A 23,182-nucleotide genomic window follows, 5' to 3' on the forward strand; every position below is an offset into this window, starting at 1 on the left:
TTTGATGTTGGCAAATTTGGCAACCCGCGATTGGCTCGCTACACACGAGTGAAAGGAACTCCCGTGTCGTCACGGCAACTTCACAATAAAATGTGTCCTCCTAATGAGCTAGAAGGAAGCCACTCATGTTGGAGTAAGACAATGTGGTTTTTAATGTAATTTACCCCTGCAGTTGTTAAATGATTTATTAACGCGTAAGGTTAATAATAAACACATCAAATCAATAAACTGCGATAATTCTTGGCGGCACAGATTTTGTTTTGACACGTTCAATGTTTGTTTCCGGGTGAAGAGACCAGGGAAGAGGTACGACTGTCATTTAATCTTAACAAATACCGCTCTGTTTAACGTTAATACAGTACATTTTTGGTAATGTTGTAACCGCCCGAGCTCCGGGGACTGTTCAACATATAACCCCGCTGCTAAAACGCCTGAAGTCGATTTAAAAAATATATATTCCAGCGGAGAGACGTCCAGCGTCCCTAGCTTAGCTGTTAGCAGAGTGGCTAACCGGTTAGCATGTGGGGTAGGTGATTTCCTGCATTTGACATCAGGACTTACACAACTTCAAAGCAGCATAATTATTTCACGTAACGATACAGTAGTGCGACATTTTTTTTGATGTGTTCACTAAATTTCTGTGAATGACTGCTTACGTTTCGTCTCCTTAGTGCCGAATGTCAAGGAGCCGCCGGCCGACCGGCGTGATTGCGAAATGTTCGCAGCGGTAGACGTTTTTAGGGCTGAGGAGGATTTCATGACTGGGTTTGAGTTTTGTTGTCAACTCCTCAGTTGACATTGGAGCGATAGCAGGGAGAACTCTCCAGCAAACGAGACACCAACATGTCATTTTCTGCCTTTCGTCGTCAGTGTGAGGCGTGCTTGACGTTGATTGACATGGCAGCCAATGGAGCCAGCTGCGAGCAGCCTCTGAGACGCGGAGGAGTTAAAGACAAACAGAATGGCAAGTCTACAGGTGGGTTCAGCACATTTCCGACATTTCAACTTGGCGTTTGGAACATGAATCCTCCAAGTGACCCTGGAGAGTTCAGGTTGTGAACTGTCTAGCAGCTCACTGGTCGCACCGGCCATAAACGCACGCATTTGACGTCACAAGATGTCAGCTGCAAGGCTCCTAAGAGAATAAGAAGAGAATCAGATACTCCTTCAGAACTCTACCCTGTAGCATGTGTTCAGAGTCGTACACATGGCAGGATGTAGTAGTTGATGTAGATACTAGTACTACAGTAAGTCCGGGAGCTCCTAATTCTGATTGTTTGGCAGACTCGTCAATAAGAGAGCGGCGACAGAAAGATAAGGAGGAGCGCTTGTCTCTCGTGCTGTGGAGGAGGCCTGTTACCACACTTCATTACTTCCTCCTGGAGACCCTCATCAAGCTAAAGGAGTGGACCTTTAAGTAAGAAGTTCAACAGGTTTTTCAGTTTGCTCGTGTGTTGTTGCGCTCTGTTTATACACTCTTGTGCTTGTGACTTATTGCCCAACTTGTTGAGGGTTTGTTTGACTTTGTACTACTCACTGAAGTATTCCTGCATACCTAAAACTTTGTAAAACTGCATGTCTGTGACGTTGTAGGAGTGTTCAGGCAGTACCACTCAGAGGCAGAACATCTGTGACATCAGATTCATGCTGGACGGTGACTTGATAAACACAATTTGCAGGTTTAAAACCGACATTTTTGCTTTTCTGTTTAGGCTTTGGCAACAACGAGGCACAGTGTTCTTAGTTTTGGTGTTAGCTTCTCTCTTCTCCGTCGCCTACTCCACCGAGGGAGAACACCAGAAAGTAAGGCTCGGTTGTTTTCATGTCCTCAGCTGATGTTAATAATCAACAATATTGCTGTGTCTCTACCCTGCTTAAAGGTTAATGATAAGTCACTCTTTCTCAACCGTAAAACTTTGCCATAAGAAAGCCCGCATTAATGAGGTCTGTGCTGTTGTCATGTGACCTTTAGTCAAACAGTCAGTGGGTTGAAGGATCAACAAACTGGTTACATTCTTCACAGTGAGGATGACATGGGGGGCGGGGGGAAACAGGAAAAACTACAACTGACATCAAACGTAGATTGTACATAGTTCAACCATGCTGAAAGTGAAGATAACATTCAGACACAAGTATTCCACATACGTAGAGTTGAATTTTTAATAATCCTCGACATTCCCATTGTTCTCATGTTCCTTTTTTCTGTTGTTGTTCTCGTAGTATGTTCAGTACCTTGAGAAGAAGTTCCTATGGTGTGCCTACTGGGTAGGTCTGGGGATCCTGTCCTCAGTTGGCCTTGGGACTGGCCTTCACACCTTCCTTCTCTATCTGGTAAGATACCAATGATATATTTATAATATGCAATTTCTTAATCTAGATTATGAAAGCCAGACTGTTCCAAAAGTTATCTCATCCTACTTGAGCTGCGACATGAATTGACCCGCTGCAATTTTCAAATCACAGGACTGTGCAACATTTGTTCAAGGTGATTGTGTGACAAACGACCATTTTGAATTAAATGTTGTGGGAGTGCAGAGATCCAACACTTCTTGGAACTGTGAAAAAGTTCTTCTGTGCATATTGAGTAGGCCTGGGCGATGTATCGATTGATTCGAGTTTTTTGCTGCGGACGATTTCAAAAATATAAAATTGAGTTTTTACTCTTCTTGCTATGGCGCACCTTTTGTCCCCCAGGAGCTTCCATAGTTTCCCCCTCACCCCTCCCACTTCTTTCCTGCATACGCATAGCAGCAACATGGCTAACAAGAGCGAGAAGTTTGTTTCTAAGAAAGGAGTAGTAGTAGTAGTAGTAGTAGTAGTAGTAGTAGTAGTGTCGTCAGTTGTTTGGAACTGATTTGGGTTTGTGGCGACAGACGTTGAACGAGTGACTGCGCTGCCAATTTGTCTGAAGCCCATTGCAACAAAAGGCAGCAGCACAACGAACTTATTCCAGCATCTAAAACAGAGGCGTCCAGCCGAGTGGCAGAAAGGCCGCTCTTTGTGAGGGGAACAAGACCGCCAGAACTGACAAACTCCCACTAAAAACAGCCCACTGTGGTGGAACCACTTACCCATGGGGCTACGTATGATAAGAGAGGGGCCCGATGGAAGGGCCATCACTGAAGCGGTCGCTGTGCACGTCGCTAAAGAGATGGTACCCATATATGCAGTGGTTAGTTAAGTTTTTGATGAAAGAAAAGCAGAACTTGTTTTGAGTTCTCTCTGTGCTTTTGTACTTCTTGTTTTCTTAAAAAGAAAAGGAAAAAAATCGTGAATTGAATTTTTTTGTGAAGAAAATCAGAGATTTTATTTTTAGTCCACGTCGCCCAGTCCTAATATTGAGTATCTACAACATTGCCGGCTCATGTCCTTCACACAGTGTTCCTCTTGAAATGTGATGACGTGAAACTGTTAGGGTGATTTATTGTAGTTCTGCTCGTGCGTACGGAAGTCTTTGTTGGAGGTCGTTCCTGCTCTACGATGTTCTCCGTTCCATCATTGAGTCGCCTGTGTGCCAGAGACTTGAAGCCACGCTCGGTGAATGTAGAACCAAGTAACCAAAGTGGTTGTCCTGAGTCTCTGTTGTGGTTGAAAAAAAAAAGAAGAAGGAATAATCAAAAATAATGAGGACTAAGATGTGCGCTGTAGTCTGCTGATGTGGCCTCTGGTGTGTGGAGCTTGTGCTGATGTGGGCCAGCTGACTCAGCCGTTTCCATCATCATGGAATAATGAGGGAAAAAAAATGTGTCACTGTGACGTCCTGTTTTTAAGCGGATGTTCACTTCTTGCTCCATAACCCACATCTGTTCTCTGGCTGACTGCTGCTCCTGCTTCTTTATGGTGATGCAAACAAAAGCAGAAGTGCTTTTGTGTTGTTTTATGTCACTGTGCGTGTCTACGTGAGTCAGCGTGTGAGTCGGTGGATTAATTCCTTCTCCCTTTTTATGAGGAGGAGAGGATTCTCTGAGAAGGCATCGTCTCCTGGCCTCCATCATTAACTGTCTTCTCATCAGTTTTGTAGTTTTAATCCACCGACTTGGATGGGAAGGTGGGGATTTTATTACGAGTCACTTTATTAACAACACCGTCCCTTTTGCTTCAGATTCAGAAAAACTTAATTATGGCTGAAAATCATCAGCGAGGTGGCTCAAAACACTCAGCACGCGATGAACAGAACACGACTTCAGCCACGTTCCAGCACAAGTACGGAAACGGAGAGGGTTGATTGGCTGTAGCTAGTCGCTAGTAGCTGTTAGCTCAGCAGAAATCAGCTTTGAAAAATTCAGTTTACAATGGAAAGATGTGTAAAATATGAGGGCATCCTGAACAATCCAATCTTAGAAAAAAATTCTACACGCCAACTAGATGTAAGATGGCACAATAAGAAGTGTGTTGAGTACTTGTTTGTTAAACTTCATTATTCTAAACAGCTGTTTGATTTAGTTATAGACTGGAGATATAAACTGCATTACAAATGTCATTGTACAATTATTTACCTCTGAAATACGGCGCCATAGAAAACAATCCCAAAGAGTTTTATTCATTTTTTTTTATTGACAAAGGGACTGTTAAGTACAGTTAGAAAAAAAGAGGGTAAAATGTGTTTATTTTGTGAGGAATTGAGCAGTATTATTGAGAGATGTCTGGCTCTCAAATTCTAAATGTTTTAACCGTCCCTCCCCTGATGTGTACCAAATAAACAACATACAGAAATGCATTATTCCAACCAGAGTCCAGGGAAAACATTTTTTTAGAATATTTTGTAAACACAGAGAATAACGTGTACGAAGAGAGTTGGCGGCCAGAGTCCAACCTGTCGTGGAAAAGGAGAAAATCAGCTCATCGCACCTCCTGCCACCCGCACAAAGCTGGAGCTGAGCTCTTGAATTCCAGCATCCGTGCTCTCGCTCCTCTCTGTCTCTGGGGTGCAGGAGAAGGCCGTTCTGCTGAGCAGTGGGACTCTCGCTATTTATGTCCTGATGAATTCCCCCTGCAACGCAGGACTCAACAAGACTCCCTTCAACTGTTGGGTGGCTCACATGATGTCAGCGCTCTGCTCATGAGATGACTATTTCCTGCTTCATCAGCCGCGCTCACAACTGCACCCATCACTTCTGCCTCCTTGGTGTTAATTTTAAAAGCTAAACCACAACCCACCAAGAGTGCTGCTGAAGCATCGACGGCCGACCCCACGGAGAGGCTGAGCTCATGGGAGGGGGTTCTTCTCCAGCGTGATGGCATGATTAATCATGATGTTTTGGAGCTCATTGCCATGGATTCCAGTCATGTTTGTAGCTGAATATACATAAAAATAGACTGTCGTGACTCTGTTCCCCTGGACGCTTTGACCATTTAAAGCTCTTTTGTCTACTTATGTTGGCATGAGTTTGATACGAATAACTGTGAGCCCAGGAGACGCTTCATCGTCCCCATTCCTAACCCTCCGGCTGCTGTCGCTTTCTTTATTCTTTTTGTAATTTAACATTGATGGACTTCCAGAAACTTGTTGTTTTTTTGTTTTTTTTTAAGTCAGAAAACAGAGAAACACACAGGGGAAAAAATAATAATAAAGGTACGCAATTAGGGAATTGTGATCGTTACAACAACTTTTGGTAAAATTAAAATCTGGAGTCAGGGGTGAATCACGTCATCCCACATTATGATGGACAATTGTGTAACCGTCCAGTCCATGTGTGGAAAGACAGGTTCCCCTGGGGGAACATTTTCTGTTTTGTTTTTTTAACATCCATCAACGATTACGTCTTCTTAGTTAAGTATCCCTGCTCAGCCAGGCTTCAGAAATGCAAATATAGAACGCGTTCTTCCTCTTTACCAGGACGTCACAGCTACAAATGTCTCCTGCCGTTCTCACGTCTGATTATTTTGTCCCAACACAAAGCTTCTGTTTTTCTGTGACATCGACCTGCAAACAGGAAGATCCTACAGACGTCAGGGTGGCTGGTGACAAACGTGTGAAGCTGATAGTTTCTTTCTTCCTTTTTTAAAATTTTTTTTTTAATAATTTCTAAAAAAATTAACATACAATTATGGTAAATGATACACACATTTAAAACTGCTTATTTATTTTAAATTTAATAAAATAAAATAAATGAATCCTCACAGGTAATTAAAATTAAAAAAAAAATACCAAAAACAAAACCCCATAAAAAAAACTTAAGAATGAAAAATACATTTTAATGCACCCAATAACATTTCTTAAAAGCTTCTTTTTTTTTGTACTGAGTGAAAACAAATAAGTAAGTTTGCAGTAGAGTAGATGAACAATGTTCGTGCTGCACACATCAGCATCTCTTTATTTTTAGTCCAAATAAACATGTATTTAGTTGGGATGCACAATAAATAAAATTAATGTGTAAGAGAGAAAAACATTTACTCTTGAAAATTTTACATATTTTTCCGGTATTTACGAACTGGAAATATGTCAACTTGTTTTTATGTACATCGTTTTGGCAAAGCGTCCATGATAATTCATCCCCAGTATTTAACATTTGAGTGAGTGATTATCATCATTCCTTTTGCTAAGGACACAAACCCTTCAATTAATCTCTGAGTGGCGTCGCCTACAGAAGAAACTTGGAAGGAAAAAGACTCTTAAAAAAATAGAGAATGTGTCACTTGTTGCATCCTTTACTTCGGCACTGTTGGTCGTATTTCAGTTTCAGTGTGTTTGCCGCGTCGTTCAGTTGAACACAAGGTTCATGCTATCATGGAAATATCAGAAAAGTCATGGAATGAAGAATGGCATTCCCAGGCCTGGAAATTTAGACTTTTAATTAAAGCTGCAAGCAGCGTTGTTAGGGCCTGAGCCCCCGCGCGGCCTACGGCCGCGTCCTTGACACCGGCCCGAATCCAACGGTGTAATCGGCAAATCCCTAGGCCTTGTAGTTTAGGAGATACGAGCCTCAGTGCGCTGCACAGTGTGACTGCAGAGCTGAGAGCCGGCCCTTTAAGAGCCCCTCCCTTCTCTGCTCGCTCTCTGCTGTCTGTGTCAGAGTGGAGAGCAGAGGAGGATTTGGCAGTTTAACTGTGAAACACAGTCATAACTCTGCATATATGGGTCAAAAGTGGAATGTAAAGACATCAGTGCGTAGAGTTTTTTCTCAGGAATTCAATGGTGTGCTTTTTGAATGTGTGAGTGTTTTAATTTAGAAGCGACAAGTGTTTGTTTGAGAGTATGTACATGAGGGCAGAGAAGCTCCAATTCTGGTTTCCATGACTGCAGTAAACAAATCTCTGCCATGTCTGTCAGAGCTGAGAGCAGAGCTGCCAGCTGGCTCATTAAAAACCCCTCCCCCGCTGCACTTTCTTTGATCTGTGCTAGAGTGGAGAGAGTGGAGGATTAAGAGAAATGTAGTGTGTAAAAGCTGAATAACTCGGCCTACGTTGGTCAAAAGTAACACAAAATACCATATTTTTGTAGGGATTTTTGTCAGGAATACAGTGATATGTTTTTAAAAGCTGTGCGATGTATGGTATAGACGTGAGAAGCATTTGTTTGAGAGTATGTACCCTGAGAGGACACGCTCCCCCCATAGACTTCCATTGTAAGCGTGAAACGTGTCTCCCCCACTTTGAGAGCTTATAAAATCCAAACCGAGCGCGTAGTATATTATTCTTACTGAACTTTTAATCAGCACAGTTGGGAGAGTAATGTGTGAAAGTTTGGAAGCCCTGGCATTTACGGTTTAGGAGGAGATAGATTTTGTTCGGGGAGTAAAAAAAGTCCTGATTTTGACAGTTTTGTCCAATTTGTGGACATTCTGTTGGAGATAGGTGAGGGGTCAGAGTGTAAGAATTGTTCGTCTTGATGAGACGAGTCCAACGGTGTTGGTCCCATGTCTGTGGGAGTTTTGTGTGAGGAGTTATAGCGCGCGAAATTAAAAAAAATTATCTTTTTTTTGTGTGGCTCCCTAGGTGGCGCTATAGACTTTAGTGGCGTTTTTGTTTTTGATTAGTGAATGTTGAGACATACCGAACGATTGTGGCAAATTTCAGCGAATTTCATGCATGTTCAGGGGGTCAAATTAGATTATGCGCGTTATGCGCATTATGCGCATATAGCGCGCACTCATTGAGAGCAAGAACAGTATAATACCAGGTTTTGAATGGGTGTGTATGTGAAAACTGGCTCCGGGCCGTCTGGCCCAGTTGCCTCATGGGTGTTGGGGGGGCCTGGGACACTGTTTAGTGTGTGTTTTTAGTGTTTTTAGTGCTGCTAATGTGTTGCTCTGCCGAGCAAACATAATAGGGTCTTCGCCAGAAGTACCTTCTGGCTCAGGCCCTAATTACAAAAAGCTTGAAGATTTTGGCGAGGTTACTTGAATAACAGAGTTTATATCATGGATACGTCATGATTGAATACAGAAATATTTTTTTTTAGATAAGAATGATTTACTTGCATGCGTGTTTTTGTTGTCAGATTTCAGTTAAACACTGATGAGTCTTGATTCAGCTTCTCTGTTTAGCGATCATTTGGAGACATTTCTGAGAGTGTCGGGTCAGGATCAGTTTCCTCAAAGGAGGGAAAACATGGAAAATTCCCAGGTAAAATCAACATGGATGCCGGGCAGCTGCATTGTCTGCCTCACAATCAGTTTTCAAGGTTTTATTCAGTTGAGTTTTGTCTTGTAAGCACTTGTCATGTCACAAAGGTGTGTGTGTGTGTGTGTGTGTGTGTGTGTGTCTGTGTCTGTGTGGTCTTAATAGAGGCTGTGGTGTGTAAACTAAAGAAGGCTCCTGTGTGCTCACACTCGGAGTGCGTAGGAGTCGTCAACACGCAGCAATCGTGTGCCGTCCAGCTGCTGTCAGTGTTGCCTCTCGCTTTCAGGAGGCATAATGGAATTGTTGTGATGTAGTTACAGGTGAGCCCGGCCTGACTGAAGCCAGGTGTGTTGGCCTAACCACACATCTGAACAGTCATGAATGATGACGTGCCAGACTGTCGGATGACTCAGCTGCTGTTGCTGCTGGTCTCCACCTGCGGGGGATGATGCTGCTCCTGTCCAACCGTTGAATGATACACAGGAACACTCTTGTAATCATGAGCCGTATTTCTTACCTCTGTGCGTGTGCGTGGTCGGTAAATACTTGATGAAAATAGCAACAGTAAAGCATTTAGAAAGCACACGTGTTCAGGTAAAAAAAAACTGGTGAGCGTGTAGCAAATTCAGGATCATTTCCCCGTCAAGATTAAGATGGAGTTTACACTGTTGAGCTCATTTATTGACAGTGACACGTAGAAGTGTGTCCTGCTGTATGTAACCTAGATTCCTCCCCATCTCTTTCAGGGTCCGCATATAGCATCAGTAACTCTGGCAGCATATGAATGCAGCTCCACAGACTTCCCAGAACCCCCGTACCCAGACCAGATTGTGTGTCCCCCAGGTGGAGGGGTGGAGGGAAGCATCTCCCTCTTCTCCATCATGTCGAAGGTCCGCCTGGAGGCCTGCATGTGGGTGAGTAGTCATTTGAATGTGGAGTCTAATGAGTAATCCACCCTGTGGGCAACAATATGGCAGTGTGGCACATCCAGGGACAGATACCCTACTGTCCTCCGTGTGCTGAGACTGAGAACCACGGACTGCCTGTCTGCTAATTAGCTTAGCACAATGAATGGTAGCGGGTGGGAACTGTTAGCATTGCTCAGTTGAAGGTCAGACATCCTCTGTATGCGTTACCTTTCAAGCAGCTGCTTTATGTTTCAGAATATTCTGGGTGCTCATGATGTGATGTGGGACTTTAATAGAGTGTGTGTGTGTGTGTGTGTGTGTGTGTGTGTGTGTGTGTGTGTGTGTGTGTGTGTGCAGGGTGCAGGTACTGCCATCGGAGAGCTACCTCCATATTTCATGGCCAGAGCAGCTCGTCAGTCAGGAGCTGACCCTGAAGATGAAGATTATGAGGAGTTTGAGGAGATGCTGGAGCAGGCCGAGGGCGCGCAGGTCAGGATTTTACACACACACACACACACACACACACCCTTGTACTTATATCTTTGTGAGGACTTTCATTGACGTAATACATTCTCTAGCCCCTTACCCTAAAGCTAACCCTCTCAACTGACTGCCTGACCCTAACCTTGACCCTTAACCTAACCCGAACCTGATTCTAACCTTGACCTTAAAACCAAGTCTTGACCTTCAAACGGCCCTTTGAAGATGTGGGGACCGGCTAAAATGTCCTCACTTTCCAAAAATGTCCTCACTCTGTTGGTTAAATACATATTCTAGTCCTCAAGATGTAGCAAGTACAAGAACACACACGCACACACACACACACACAAATCTCTGAGAAGTGTCGCAAAACTCCCAAACATTTGTATAAACATTGAGCATTACTCACCTCATTAGAGTAAAAGGAAAAGGGTGAAGACTTTTGTTTACTACAATAAAACGTTAAGTGTGAGAAGGTCAGTGTGCTTCCTTCATTTGAACGTCGCAGCGACTTTAACTGTTTGTCTCCTTGTTGTTGCAGCCCAGCCTGGTTGTACACACTCAACTCACCCCACCCCACCCCACCGGCCGTGGGATAGTCTCTTATCTGATATAGCCTCTTCTTCATTATGCACAACTGACCATTGAACCACAGTATAGTGATTGGCTTGTTAGTGCCATGTGACTTCAGTGAAGCTCCTCCCTCCTCACGTTTCCAGTAAATCTGTCTGTTCGTGGGTGAGTCACCCTGAGCACAGCTCCCCCTTTAATCATCCCTTGAGCTTCTCCCTCCCTCCTGCTCTCTTTTCACGGGCCTCTAATTTGAATGACAGTCAGGAACCAGGTTCACATGACTAGCGACTGCTGAGATCAGATGCTGAGTCAGCAGGACGGAAAGCTCCCAAACCTGGTGTACATTGTCTCGCTGGCCATCACCTATTCTCATGTCGCTTGTTCTCAGCTGAATGATCCGAGGAGGCTGAGTCGCATCACATGTCTTCCACAAATGCGTTTGTCATCGGTGCTCTGAGGCCGTGATGCCCCGCAGAGTCAGAACTTTCACTTTATTCATATTTCCAGAATGCAGGGTTTTGTTCTACGTAGGAGATGAAACTCTGAGGGGGGGAAAAGAACAAGAGTTTTATGAACTGAAAGACCCCCCCAATAAAAAAAAGTGCTGTGAGTGACTTGGTTTCTTTTTTGTGATCATTATCTATTAATTTTAAAAGTGACTTTTTTTCTTTTTTTTTTTGCTGGTGTGCCGATAGCGCTTCCTCACAGACGGCCTGAAAAAACACAATAAATGATTTAAAACTCAGTTGGGTTGAAGGTGTCTCCTAACTGACAGTGATGCATTTGTAATTGTTAGCAATAAGACACCTGACTTTGGCTGTCGTGTCGGCTGTGAAACTACAGATGGCATAAAAAGTTCCCCTGCGCTTTACTTTTTAACCTTTTTTTTTATTTTATTTTAATGCCAATAAAACTAAAAGAAAATCTTACAGGGCTCAGAAATAGTTTAACCACAGCGCTCTCGCCAAGACTTGCCTTTCTTATAATCACATACAACACCAATGTTTGCGAGAAGTACTGCATTCGTATTTTTAGAAAAGGAGAAGGTGATTATGTGTTCAGAAATGTCTGCGTGTATTTAAAATTTTTTGTTGCAGCAGACTGTAACTTGTTCTGAAAACCAACTCTCAGCTCGCAAGTGTCTGCTATTCCTGTACACCAGAAAAGTAGTTATACCCAACCTTACTCACTAATATCAGCCTTTCTTCAAATAGTTTCTTCTCATCTGTTTGCAGGATTTTGTCACCAGAGCAAAACTGGGAGTCCAGCATATGGTGCAGAAAGTGGGATTCTTCGGGATCTTGGCTTGTGCCTCCGTAAGTCTGAAATCTGCTGTTAGAAACATTCCTGCTCCACGTGCAAAATGAAACGTTAGAACTGTGTTCAAGTATTTCACTCCAGTTCATCGACCTTGATTTAAATGAACAATGCCAACTTTTTCGGAAATACTTTTTTTTTTTTTTTTTTTTTTTTGCTGTTATTGCAACAGCCTGGGAAGCTGAGAGAGACTCTTCCACCTTCTGTCCTGCATTAAGGAGCTGAGACCAACAGAGACCAGCTGACTCCTAGTTAGCTTCACACAGTAGATTGTTGTGGACAGGAAGTGCTAGCATAGCTCCATCTTGCTCTCTCCTCCAGAGCATGGGGTTCCTCCTGTGTATAGTCTGGTTGGCCTGGCTCAGGTCCAGGATGTTGGTGGGTCCAGCAGTAATCCTCCTCATCCTCTCTTCCAAAGTCGGCCACGATAAGCAGCAGCAAACGCTCTTCTACTCTTCAATAAATGTGTATTTTGTTAGCCAAAGTTGCAGTGGGGCTTCTACATCAAACCCAGCCAGTATGACGATGTGTCTGATTGTAAAATGACAAAGTCAAATCTCAAGAATTGCAAATAAGTTCATTTCCTGTAACATTGCAGTTTTCCTGTCAAAGTAAAAAACTCTGCCCTTGAGCATTTCTCAGACTTCTCATCTGTAATTGTCAACTTTGTGTTTTCAGATCCCAAATCCTCTCTTTGACCTGGCGGGAATAACCTGCGGCCATTTCCTGGTTCCCTTCTGGACCTTTTTTGGAGCGACTCTCATCGGCAAAGCCATCATCAAGATGCATATACAGGTGTGTGACTGCAGGACGGTCTTCATCAGAGCTGGTTAGGAACTAGCAGATCACTTCAAGTCACACCAGAGTTTCCATTTCAAACTCAAACCATCTGTTGTTTTCTTCACAACAATTCAATTACTTTTGCTGCCTAAATCCACTGTCAGCATGCATGTTGAATCTCCCGTCTCAGTGACAGGATACACAGTGCTGACCCAGTCACTTCCCCACAACCTCAAAATGTGTGGGAGAGCTCAAGGGATCAAACTTGGCGCTGATGTCACGACTTGGTGACTGAGACTTCTTCTAAGCACTTCTGGTTAACTCTGTCTGACCGTGCTCTGGTCCTTGGGGATTCCTTCTCCTGCTTTGAGCTGTTGGACCCATTCAGACCGTACAGACTGGCCCCACATTAAAGGAACCAGACATTTAAGAAGTCTTTGACAAGAAAACCTAAAACATGTTAATTAGGGAGTGTATTGTTGAGTCTTCCCCTCCAGTGACTAATATGACCTAGACTGTGAGAGGCTGTCTGTCTGGGTGAGTCGCTCTTAATTCAACCTGTCCATCTCCTGGTGGTACCAGCAAGTGATCTCACCGTGAGACAAGGGGCCGACCCGCAGCGGGGGCTCCAGAGGATGTAGGGTGGACATGAAAGGTAGACATGCGGGAAGGGACTTAAGTACGCTAAAGAGCTGGAAGGCTGGAGACTTTCATCTTTGCCTGTTTATGCACGCTCCTTGAACCTATCGGACATCACGTGTCATATCCTGTCTGGATTTGTCCAGGGGGTCCGTGTGTCATGCTCTTGTAAAGCTGATCGGTTTCAGCACGGGAGAAGAGTGTTGTGGTTTTGCCCCCCGCTTTGGTGCATTGCAAACCACAAGAAGCCCCTCGCAGCCTGAGATCGTGCACATTGGCATGTTTAGGTTTCGCGACGTGTGTGTTCGGACTCCGGTGGACGATGTCATCAACAGAAACCTCCTATCTTCATTTATACTTTGATAGAGGGAGAATTAGGCGTGAAAGATGCAAAACTGAAGAATCACATTTTTATTTTTAACAATTTAGCAAATCCTAAATACACCAACGTCGTCTGTTGCCTGGCAAATTGGGCTGAGAAAATGATATCTGATCTGGATTGTTGTTCTTCATTTTGCAGTAAAATATGCTGCATTTTAAGGAAGTTTTATATGTGTGTCTGTGTATACATATGTGTGTGTGTGTGTGTGTGTGTATACGTTTATATATATATGTGTGTGTGTGTATACGTTTATATATGTGTGTGTGTGTATATACGTTTATATATGTGTGTGTGTATACGTTTATATATGTGTGTGTGTGTATACGTTTATATATGTGTGTGTGTGTGTATACATGTATTTATGTGTTGTGACATTTGGTGAATTTTATGTTTATTCGTATTTCAGATTTGGAGAATCTGCGGTCAGAAATTTCTTTTAAGTCAGGGGAGGAACTTTTTTGTTGCCGTGTTTTCCTAAATCAGGTCTGAACCCTAATTAAGATGGGATCAGGGTGAAGGGGAGTTTGTGTAATCTGCCCCGCCGTTTGTGAGCCTTTTCTCATTGTTTCAGGCTCTTTGTTCTGTTTGTGCTCCACGCCGAAACGTTGAAGATGTGTGTGTTTGTACATGACCTTACGACTCCAGGTTTTAAGATATTTGTCCCGTCTCTTCCAACAGAAACTGTTTGTCATCATCACCTTCAGCAAACACATAGTGGAACAAATGGTGCTGCTCATTGGGTAAGTGTGTGTGTGTGTGTGTGTGTGTGTGTGTGTGTGTAAAGCTAATTCTTCAGGTACTTGGTGCAGTCATTGTCTTCCCTCTGGTTTTTGTGGTTGGCAGCTGGTAAACATTTTTCAGATCCATGTTGACCACTGATCATGATCATGATCATGATCATGCACACGCATGCCATGCAGCTTATTTTTTCCACATGTAATCTATGTGTGTAGCACTGGTGGTCACACGTGTGAGGTCCCGTCTAAAGGAGTTGGTCTGACTCACAAAGCTCAGAGGAGGGAAGCTGGACCGGGTCGAGATGGTTAAAAGATGCTGGATGCCAAAATCCATTTTTCAGCCTCCGGAACGCGAGCACTCACCTTGATCAGGGGTGAGCTTGTGAGAGCAACCAGAAAACAACGTGTTGCTATTATCATGATTTGGGATTCTTCCGTAAGAGTGTTTTTATTTCCCAATCGGATGTTGAACTGTGTTTACACGAGGTCGAGTATCTGGTATCTTGTATCTCGACGTCTTGTTGAGTTTCCTCTTCTTTCCCATGAAGTCCCTGTGACTCGCTGTGACACGTTCAAGTGGTGCTTTGGTGCTTTTTTTTTTTTCATCGATGCGTGTTCATTTGTATTTGAGAGATATCAAGAATGAGTCAGTCAAAACAGTTCCCCTGAAATCAGCGATTCCCCAGTTCCTTTTTGTTTAAATTATGTGTCACGCTCTTTCTACTTATGTCGAGACAGCGTGTTTATTTCCTGACTCCAGCCTGCAGTACTTGATATTCCCTAATGAAGAACACAAAGTAAAAGTAAAAGTTGCCTCTAAATGATGTAGGAAAAGATGGCCATTGTGATTGGAGCCCCTGGCACACCCTGCCTAATAAGGACATGAACACACCCTGATTAGATAGTCTTTCCACCCAGAAGGCAGCACTGGTGGTAAAGGTGATGACATCATGTCGACTCACTTCCTGATTGAGGGGGCTGACACAACCTCCTATAGAGGGCTGAGGAGTATAAAAGGAGGGCTGAGGAGCTTTGTGCTTCAGTCCTCCTCCTGCTCACTCTAGCAAGTGGAGGAGATGGAGGCAGGATGCTGCTCTGCTGCTGGATGAGGGACCCTGTTGGGTTCAGGAGGAACAGATCTGCTTCTTCAGAGTCTGGAGCTTCAGTTTTAGGCTCCACAGGAAGGAAAAAGAGGTGAGTTAACACTGTTCATCTTCTCTTTCTCTCCTTTCCCTCGGTGTGGATGTATTTGGGGACGCCAGCTCTGTACCCAAAGTTGGACCACTACTGCAGAAGCCCTTCAGCCAGTACCTGGAAGCACAGAGGAATAAGCTGCACCATGCTGGCGGAAGTGCACCGGCGGTAAGAAGCAGTACTGCTGTACTCTTTAATCTGAACAGTCAGAGTTTCAGTTCTGTATTCATGTGTGTAGCTTTAATAATCTCCTCATCCTCGACGAGAGAGAGGAACATGAGAGTCTGGAGGTTTTAGTTGAAGCAACAAATATTCACGACACAAAGAGATGGAACTGTGGCGTCACTGGAGGATATTTGGTTCTTGAACGGTCCCTGAACAGGAGGTTTTTAACTTTTTAAAGATGCTGTCAGTCTTGATGCTGTAAGCTCTTTATGCTTTGAGTAAGGCCGACATCAGAGGCAGTCTCATCTTTTTACTTGGTTCTTCTCCAAGTCCGTTCAGGCGGTGTGACGTGTTAGGGGCCACGTGTCAGGCTTCGTCTGTAGAAGATGACCTGCCGCACCACATCATTTCATTTAAAATGCTGTTCTTGCCCCTGTCCTGATACTAATATATGAGCAGTACATTCATGTTTACAGTCTAGTTGTAGTGGTTAGGTTGCACCAGTGTAGCAGTACTCAGTGCTCATGAGTTTTATTACTCCAGAAGTGTGAGCTTGCATGATGATGATGGTGATGATGAAGAGCGCCTCCTTCCTGTGGTCTTCCAGGATGAGAACTGGCTGTCCTGGGTGTTTGAGAAGGTGGTGCTGGTCATGGTCTGCTACTTTGTCATTTCCATCGTCAACTCAATGGCTCAGAGCTACGGCAAGCGGCTGCAGCAGCAGAGGCACTCGGAGGAGAAGACCAAGTGATGACGAGTCCAAGAACAAGTGACTGAGTTTGTGCTGCTGCTGCTGGGAGTCGTCCACTCAGCCCAGCCACTTACAACAAACCTCACTCATCCATTCTCAGAGGCTCGACGCTCAAAAACCAGGCACTATTCTCTCCAGTGTGTGGGGGTGTGTGTGTGTGTGTGTGTGTGTGTTTGAAGGGATGTGTGTATTTACTGTTTGTCCCTCATTTTTGTAGTTCTTCATCTCACTCTGTGTGTGTGTGTGTGTGTGTGTGTGTGTTTAGTGTGGCTGCGTTTCCTGCTGATCTTGTGTTACTTTCGTGTTAAATTAATCCATTCTTTGACCTCAGAAGTGAAGCAGCAGTCCGGCGGGGGCTGCTGCGTACGGGCAGTGCCCTTCGGACGCTATGCCTTATGCAAGCTGGGAAAGTCTCGACTTCCCTTGAACATAGATCTTGACTTTTTATTTAATTTTGTAACATTAATGTATGAATGGCTTTTGATTTGTACAGTGTGCTGCCGAGGTAACTGCTATGGACGGTCTTTTCAGGGTTGAATCATCATCATGTTTTTGTCCTGTTAGACAATAAGAATAATTAATTCTCTTGTTTTTGTTTCTGGATTTGTCAATTTCAAAAAAAAAAAAAAAAAAGAAGGAAAAAGCAATACCGACGTAAAACGTGTGTTATTGATGGTTTGCACATTGTGTAAATATCTTAATCTTTTTGACAGTATGCACCGATGTATTTCTATTCAAATGGTCTGTGTGGACGTGAGTCTACTTGAACTACATTAACAGAAGTGACATCATTTGTATAGTGACATTGTGCTCGCGGCAAACTCGTCCCATTTCTATTCTGTACCACTAGGTTGGACCTTGGATCAGATCACACATAAAATATGTCAATAATGACACTTGTTTCCAAGTCTGTCGTTTTTAATTTTCTGTAGGACAAGAAGTATTTGTGTGTCATGTGATGTTTGAAGAGCTGATGTCATAGCGAACGCAGAATTCCCTCTTAGAAACGACCAGCTTTCAGGTAAGTGAGCGCTACGTTTCCATGGAGCGACGGCCATTCTGAGCAGAGGAAGTGCGGGTTGTTTTTTTGGGGTTGTTTTTTTTTTCAACAACGGTTTGCAGGTTGTGGTGAAGTCCCTCAGCTCTGGACCCCCCACCACCACCCCCTCAGCTAGCTTATCAGACTGGTGTTGGCTGTTAAAACTGGTACGGCAACAGCGGTCTGTAGGCTGGCTGGAGTTGTGGGCCGCTCGTCTCACGACGCCACGCTTCTGGACTGCTGCGTTGGTGGAAACGATGGTCTGACCCGTCACCCCGGTTCTGGAAATCCCTTTGTGTAACACTCAGTACAAAAGTCCAAATAAAGCCGTGGAAGCCAATTCTGATTTTGCGTTGTGGTTTTGAGTTTTTATCAGACTTTCTTCATTCGATGTTTATCTTTGGATTGTAATTGTGCTCTGTCACCAGCTGTCTCTTTCCCACACTGCAGTAGTTCAAGAAAAAAAAAAATATATTTTTGAATGTCAGAAATGTGATTTAAAAACTTGCCCACTGACTCTCTGGCAAACCTGTGGTTTCTGACAACTTGTGCAATTTTAGCATTTGTATTTGATTAAAAAATAATTTAAAATTTAAACTGTTAAATAAACATTTTAGTGAAATTGTTTCCCAAAAAAAAACACCAACGTGTGTGATTTGTACAGTGTAGCTCCAGCATCTGGTAGTTATTTGAAATTTAAAAAAAATAAAAGTCAAACAAACAATGACATTCTCCTGGAAATACTCATCAAGTATGGGAAGCAGTCGGCTCGTCTCCTTACCTCAGTCTTGAACTAATTTCATATAAATATTAATTTTTTTCATTCGCTTCCAATGTATGTGACCATGGGATTCCAGGTATTTTTTTTTATACACAAAATTTAATAAGCAAATATTCAGATTAAATAAATGAAAAACTACTACCACAGACGTGTGTCCTACTATCCCTGTCTAGTACTAATACTTGGTACTAATACCCAAGGACACACAACTTGCAAAGCGGTTGAATAGAGCAGACATACTTGAGCTGACGTCATTCAGCTCGGTGATGAGGTTCGTTCGTCCGTTCCTCGGCAGCTTTTTTCTTTTGTCACAACTAAAAATCCACAATCAGGTGAGTCGGGACCAAATCAAACCTTTCAGACAGCTCACTGAGACTGAACCGTGTCGCCGGGCGGAACTCGCCTCCTGTAACGTTCCACTTGGTGATGAATTATGAATTCATAGATGAGGACGAAAGGAAACGCCACAACGGTGTCTCCCTCAACATCCACACTGCATCAACATATCTATGTGAGCTGGACCAACTCCACCTTTGAGAGTCCCATCGCCATGGTGACGATCTCCACTGAGTTCCATCATGTGCGAGATGCAGACACAGAGAGGGAGAACCCTCAAAATAAGTCTCCACAGGTTCAGGATTCATGTTCGGACCGGCTGTTCCGGCAGGAGTGCCCTACAGGACTGGGTTCTCCTTCCGCTAGCGCAGCTGAGCGTAGCTGGAGATGACCTGCTCCAGACAGGTGAAGCTGTCGAGGAAATCCTCCTCGGAGATCCCAAACCTGACGTACTGATGGATGTAGGCCCTGGAACCGAGAGGAACACCAAAGGAGAACTGAGACTGGAACGTTCGCACTCACTGATCTACTTTCCCTGAAGCTCCAAGTCCAGGCCACACTGAGACACTGCCTGAATACTCACACAAATCTGCTCCTGAGGAGAACTTCCATTTTGAGCGGCTGCCTGACTCACCTGGAGGCGAACATATTCCAGGCTTTTCCCACCATGAGATCCAGGGATCTGAGGAGAGCCTGGCTGTTGCTGACCAGCGTAGCAGACTTTTCGTACTTATTAAAAGGAACGGAAGATTTCCACACGTTGAAAGCGTCATGTGACGAGAGCCAAGAGGTGTAAAGGGCTGCATCCTCGAAATCGCCTGCAAACAAAAGCGAGTGGATTCACACGTGAGTCCTGCACCTGACAGATTATCTGGTGAAATCAAGGGAACTGAGGCGCGGTGTCATCCAGGCAGATCATAGATGGCGCCGCGCCGCCGCCATCTGCCAGACCTGTCTCCGCACTGAAGACGTCTTTCCCTCTCAGTACCAGCAGATTGGCCAGAGAGGTGTTGAAGCCGGGTCCTGTGAGCGTCCTGGTCCGCTCCGAGGCAGCAGGGGGTCGCACCTGCCAGTCGATGCCTGCCAACAAACGACCGGGACGCACGTTCATCAGAAATTCACCTCTCTGCTGATGGCAGGTGTGTCCACAGCGCCACTAGGAAATACTACACACTTGTACGACATGAAACTGAGGTCTCAGGCTGTATCTCCACCTGTAGAAAAGTACATTTACACGCTGTGTGGTGGAGTAATTAGGAAACATGCCTTCCTCCATCTTGGCGTTGGAGATGAGCATCTGTCGCAGGTGTTTGAGCAGCGCGGGCCAGATGAAGGTGCTGTAGGCGATGGAGGAGCGGGGCATCTGGGGGATGGTACTCACGCTGAGCAGCTTGTACTCTGGGTGGCAGGCGAGGGCGCTCACCAACTCACCTGAGACGAACGGAAACGCCAACAACAGTCGCAGCCATGTCATCCATTGGGCTCTTTGTATTCTGTAGTATTGCAGCTGTGTGTGTGTGTGTGTGTGTGTGTGTGTGCGCTGCCCACCCAGAGGATTTCTGCTGTAGGCTCCATGGGAGTCGGCGGTGAGCGCCGGCTGCAGGATGCTGCCCAGCTGGTGAGCGATGACCTTGTTGATGTCGCCGAAGGAGATGTGTTTGATGCGGAGCAGCTGACTGCAGATCCTGTGCACCGTGTCGTTCTCGTGCACCAGGACGGCGTCGGACAGCTGGTAGAGGTGCGCCAGCGTCAGCACGGAGTTGTAGTTCTGGACTATCACCTGGAAAAGAGGGTTTCAGTGCCGGGTCACGGGCCGGTTCTGTGAGAGCTCGTTCATGTTAACCGCGCCATTCTGACTGAAAACGGACTTTTAAAAAACATGAAAACGCGTGAATCCGACTGAGTTCTTCACAGCTGCAGAAAACATCTGGATAATGGGGATGGGATTCAGGTTCCTCCACAATATCCATCCTTCCATCCCTCCATCATCCATCCTTCCATCCCTCCCGCTATCCATCCTTCCATCCCTCCATCATCCATCCATCCCTCCCGCTATCCATCCTTCCATCCCTCCATCATCCATCCCTCCCTCCCGCTATCCATCCTTCCATCCCTCCATCATCCATCCATCCCTCCTGCTATCCATCCTACCATCCCTCCATCATCCATCCTTCCATCCCTCCATCAAGTCATCCATCCCTCCATCATCCATCCATCCCTCCCGCTATCCATCCTTCCATCCCTCCCGCTATCCATCCTTCCATCCCTCCATCAAGTCATCCATCCCTCCATCAAGTCATCCATCCCTCCATCATCCATCCATCCCTCCATCAATCCCTTCATCTATCAATCCATCCCTTCATCAAGCCATCCTTCCATCATCCCTTGATCCATCCATCCCTCAATCCATCTAATTGCCAATTTCCCCACTGAGGGAGGAATGAAGGTTTATCTTATCTTTTCCCTCCATCCATCCATCATCCATCCATCATTCATTCATCCCTCCATCCATCCATCATTCATTCATCCCTCCATCCATCCATCATTCATTCATCCCTCCCTCCATCTTCTGTATCTCTTATCCTTTAAGGGAGTGTTTTGCTCTGGTGTGTGGAAGTCTGACTGCTACCAGCTGTAAAGGAGCTCACTGCCCCCTAGTGTTCTGGAGACGGACATGGGGGTTGGACGGCTCATAATAACTGGGTATACTGGGACCAGCTCGCTGCAGCTTCCGTACCTCTCCAGTCCCATAGGGCCAGGTCAGGTGGTTAATGATGAAGGACTTGGGGTAAATGTCTCGGAGACACTGAGTGACGTACGTCCCCACGCCGGACCCCGTCCCCCCCGCCACACTCATCACGGGGATGAACCCGGCCAGTCTGTCACAGCGCTCCGCCTCCCGCCTCATCAGCTCCTCCACCACGTCTCTGTGATGAGGACCATGGACGCAGAACCTGGAGCCAGACAAGAACACACCTGTGTAACCGATCACTCGCAGGATCCACTCGCGATCTACTCGGATCTGATTATCCGTTGGAGGTGTGTTTATTGACTCCAACAAGAGTCAGTTGCTGCCTCAGGATGGTGTGTGTGTGTGTGTGTGTGTGTGTGTTACCGTCCCCTCACCCATTAGCCCAGTTGTTTCCGGAGCCTTGCTTCTGGCTGAAGCAGGAAGCCTCGTCGTACCTCCACCTGCCTGACTTGCCGGCTCTGACCAAACTCTGGTTGATGACCTTGGGCTCCATGTCGACCAGCACCGCCCTCGCCAGCAGCTCTGCTTCAAACAGGGACGCGTGACTCAAAAACATCCAGAACTACTGGCACTGGAGCGCCATCCAGTGAGACAAATTCAATCACATTCAAAGCATTTTCAAGTTTACCAGCATACTGAGGTCCTGGTCTGTAAAAGTAACCAATAACGTCAAACGTCACGGCAGAGATTTTTGATCGTTTTAGTCCTCCCGTGTCATCAGGGTTACATTTTGCACATCAACTGTGTCACAAATAATATTGACCCCAAAAAACTGCTTCAGCAACATCATGAGGCACAGTTGCACGTCTGCTTCAGTGACTCTCAACATCTGTCACAACAAGGTGACCAGCCCTGAGTGACGTCACCACAGAAGCGAGGAAGAGTTGTTTTACCTCCCTGGGTAGTTTGGTGGAAGAACCGTTCACAGCTGGCACCGCTGTATCCTCCCCTGTGTCCCACCTGGGCATCGCTGCTGATGACGTCAAAAAGCTCCTGCCCCACCTGGTTCCCGCACTGACCGAGCTGGACCGTCACCACAGACATTCCTCGCCGGAAACCCTCGTCGTTCCCTGTTGATTAAACTCACCGGTAAACTCACACAGAAACGTGTACACAGAGCGACCGGAAACCAGAGTGCCTTAAGTGAGCTGCCGCCACTACACGATACTGAGATGCTTCCGGTCCAAAAAATCTTTCAAAATAAAAGCCCCCGTCTGTGTTTTATTTCAGTGTGGTTCTGTGTCCCACTGTGGGGACGGTTATTAGCAACAATGTCTTTATCAGATTTAGATTTATAACGGCTAATTTATTATTTGGATTTCAAAATCTTTCTTTCTCTTTCAAATTCTCTCTAAACGATATTTGTATACACTCACACACACTACACTACATATATATACATATATATATATATACACACACGTATTGGACTTTTTTTAAATGATAATGAATATCTAAAAATGAAGAATTTAATATTTTCAAGTTCCGATCGTGTTAGTAAAGGTGTTTAAACATTCAGACTAAGCTGTGTAGTAATATTGTAGTATAAGAGGGGTAAGCTTGGTAGATTGATGTAGTAGTACGATGAAGACCAATATTTACTTGTGCTGATTTAAAGATGATTCATCTCTCACTGATCGGGAGGATTTGTTCAACCTGGCCTCCAACAGGCAACCTTGAGCGGGATTTCTGGGACGAACACAGCGAGGGATGTTATTGTTTGACGACTCGCCTAAACAAAAACTCTCAGGTTACCGCCCCTTTTGCTAGGCACCGCAGTGCGCAT

General features: G+C 45.0%; 2 protein-coding genes across 5 annotated transcripts; one reads left to right on the forward strand and one right to left on the reverse strand.

Annotated features, from left to right (window-relative positions):
* Positions 1-108: 108 nt before the first annotated feature.
* vmp1 (vacuole membrane protein 1) lies at positions 109-17,377 on the forward strand. Of its 3 annotated transcripts, none has more exons than XM_086215552.1 (12): positions 109-133; positions 871-976; positions 1,285-1,417; positions 1,713-1,803; positions 2,221-2,331; positions 9,309-9,476; positions 9,828-9,959; positions 11,759-11,839; positions 12,519-12,635; positions 14,320-14,381; positions 15,641-15,740; positions 16,345-17,377. In XM_086215552.1, the coding sequence occupies exons 2-12, from the start codon at positions 898-900 to the stop codon at positions 16,486-16,488; spliced, it is 1,218 nt and encodes a 405-aa protein (XP_086071678.1). In that variant the 5' UTR covers positions 109-133; positions 871-897; the 3' UTR covers positions 16,489-17,377. The 3 variants fall into 3 exon arrangements, with proteins under 3 accessions (XP_086071678.1, XP_086071676.1, XP_086071677.1); XM_086215550.1 differs by lacking the exon at positions 109-133 and adding an exon at positions 140-306; XM_086215551.1 differs by lacking the exon at positions 109-133 and adding an exon at positions 327-526.
* Positions 17,167-23,134, reverse strand: tubd1 (tubulin, delta 1). Of its 2 annotated transcripts, XM_086215548.1 has the most exons (9): positions 22,999-23,134; positions 22,290-22,466; positions 21,771-21,921; positions 21,382-21,598; positions 20,193-20,424; positions 19,911-20,075; positions 19,596-19,724; positions 19,279-19,462; positions 17,167-19,112 (listed from the first exon to the last, which is right to left on the reverse strand). In XM_086215548.1, exons 2-9 carry the CDS (start codon positions 22,438-22,440, stop codon positions 19,007-19,009), a joined length of 1,335 nt encoding a protein of 444 aa, XP_086071674.1. In that variant the 5' UTR covers positions 22,441-22,466; positions 22,999-23,134; the 3' UTR covers positions 17,167-19,006. The 2 variants fall into 2 exon arrangements, with proteins under 2 accessions (XP_086071674.1, XP_086071675.1); XM_086215549.1 differs by lacking the exon at positions 22,999-23,134 and having other exon boundaries at positions 17,170-19,112; positions 21,771-21,918; positions 22,290-22,567.
* Between the last annotated feature and the right edge of the window lie 48 nt (positions 23,135-23,182).

This window comes from Aulostomus chinensis, chromosome 10 (assembly GCF_037954235.1).
Source record: "Aulostomus chinensis isolate RoL2024-O1b breed Wild chromosome 10, RoL_Achi_v1.0, whole genome shotgun sequence".
In the NCBI taxonomy this organism is placed as follows: domain Eukaryota; kingdom Metazoa; phylum Chordata; class Actinopteri; order Syngnathiformes; family Aulostomidae; genus Aulostomus; species Aulostomus chinensis.

Bases quoted from the DNA above. Each gene is read 5' to 3' on its own strand.
- tubd1 (XM_086215548.1), bottom strand. From the start codon at position 22,440: ATGTCTGTGGTGACGGTCCAGCTCGGTCAGTGCGGGAACCAGGTGGGG. The intron at 21,922-22,289 runs GTAAAACAACTC...CCCTGTTTGAAG, and splicing joins CCACCAAACTACCCAGGGAG to CAGAGCTGCTGGCGAGGGCG. The intron at 19,725-19,910 runs GCATGTTTCCTA...GTTTGTTGGCAG, and splicing joins CAACGCCAAGATGGAGGAAG to GCATCGACTGGCAGGTGCGA.
- vmp1 (XM_086215552.1), top strand. From the start codon at position 898: ATGGCAGCCAATGGAGCCAGCTGCGAGCAGCCTCTGAGACGCGGAGGA. The intron at 1,418-1,712 runs GTAAGAAGTTCA...TTTTCTGTTTAG, and splicing joins CTAAAGGAGTGGACCTTTAA to GCTTTGGCAACAACGAGGCA. The intron at 11,840-12,518 runs GTAAGTCTGAAA...TTGTGTTTTCAG, and splicing joins GGATCTTGGCTTGTGCCTCC to ATCCCAAATCCTCTCTTTGA.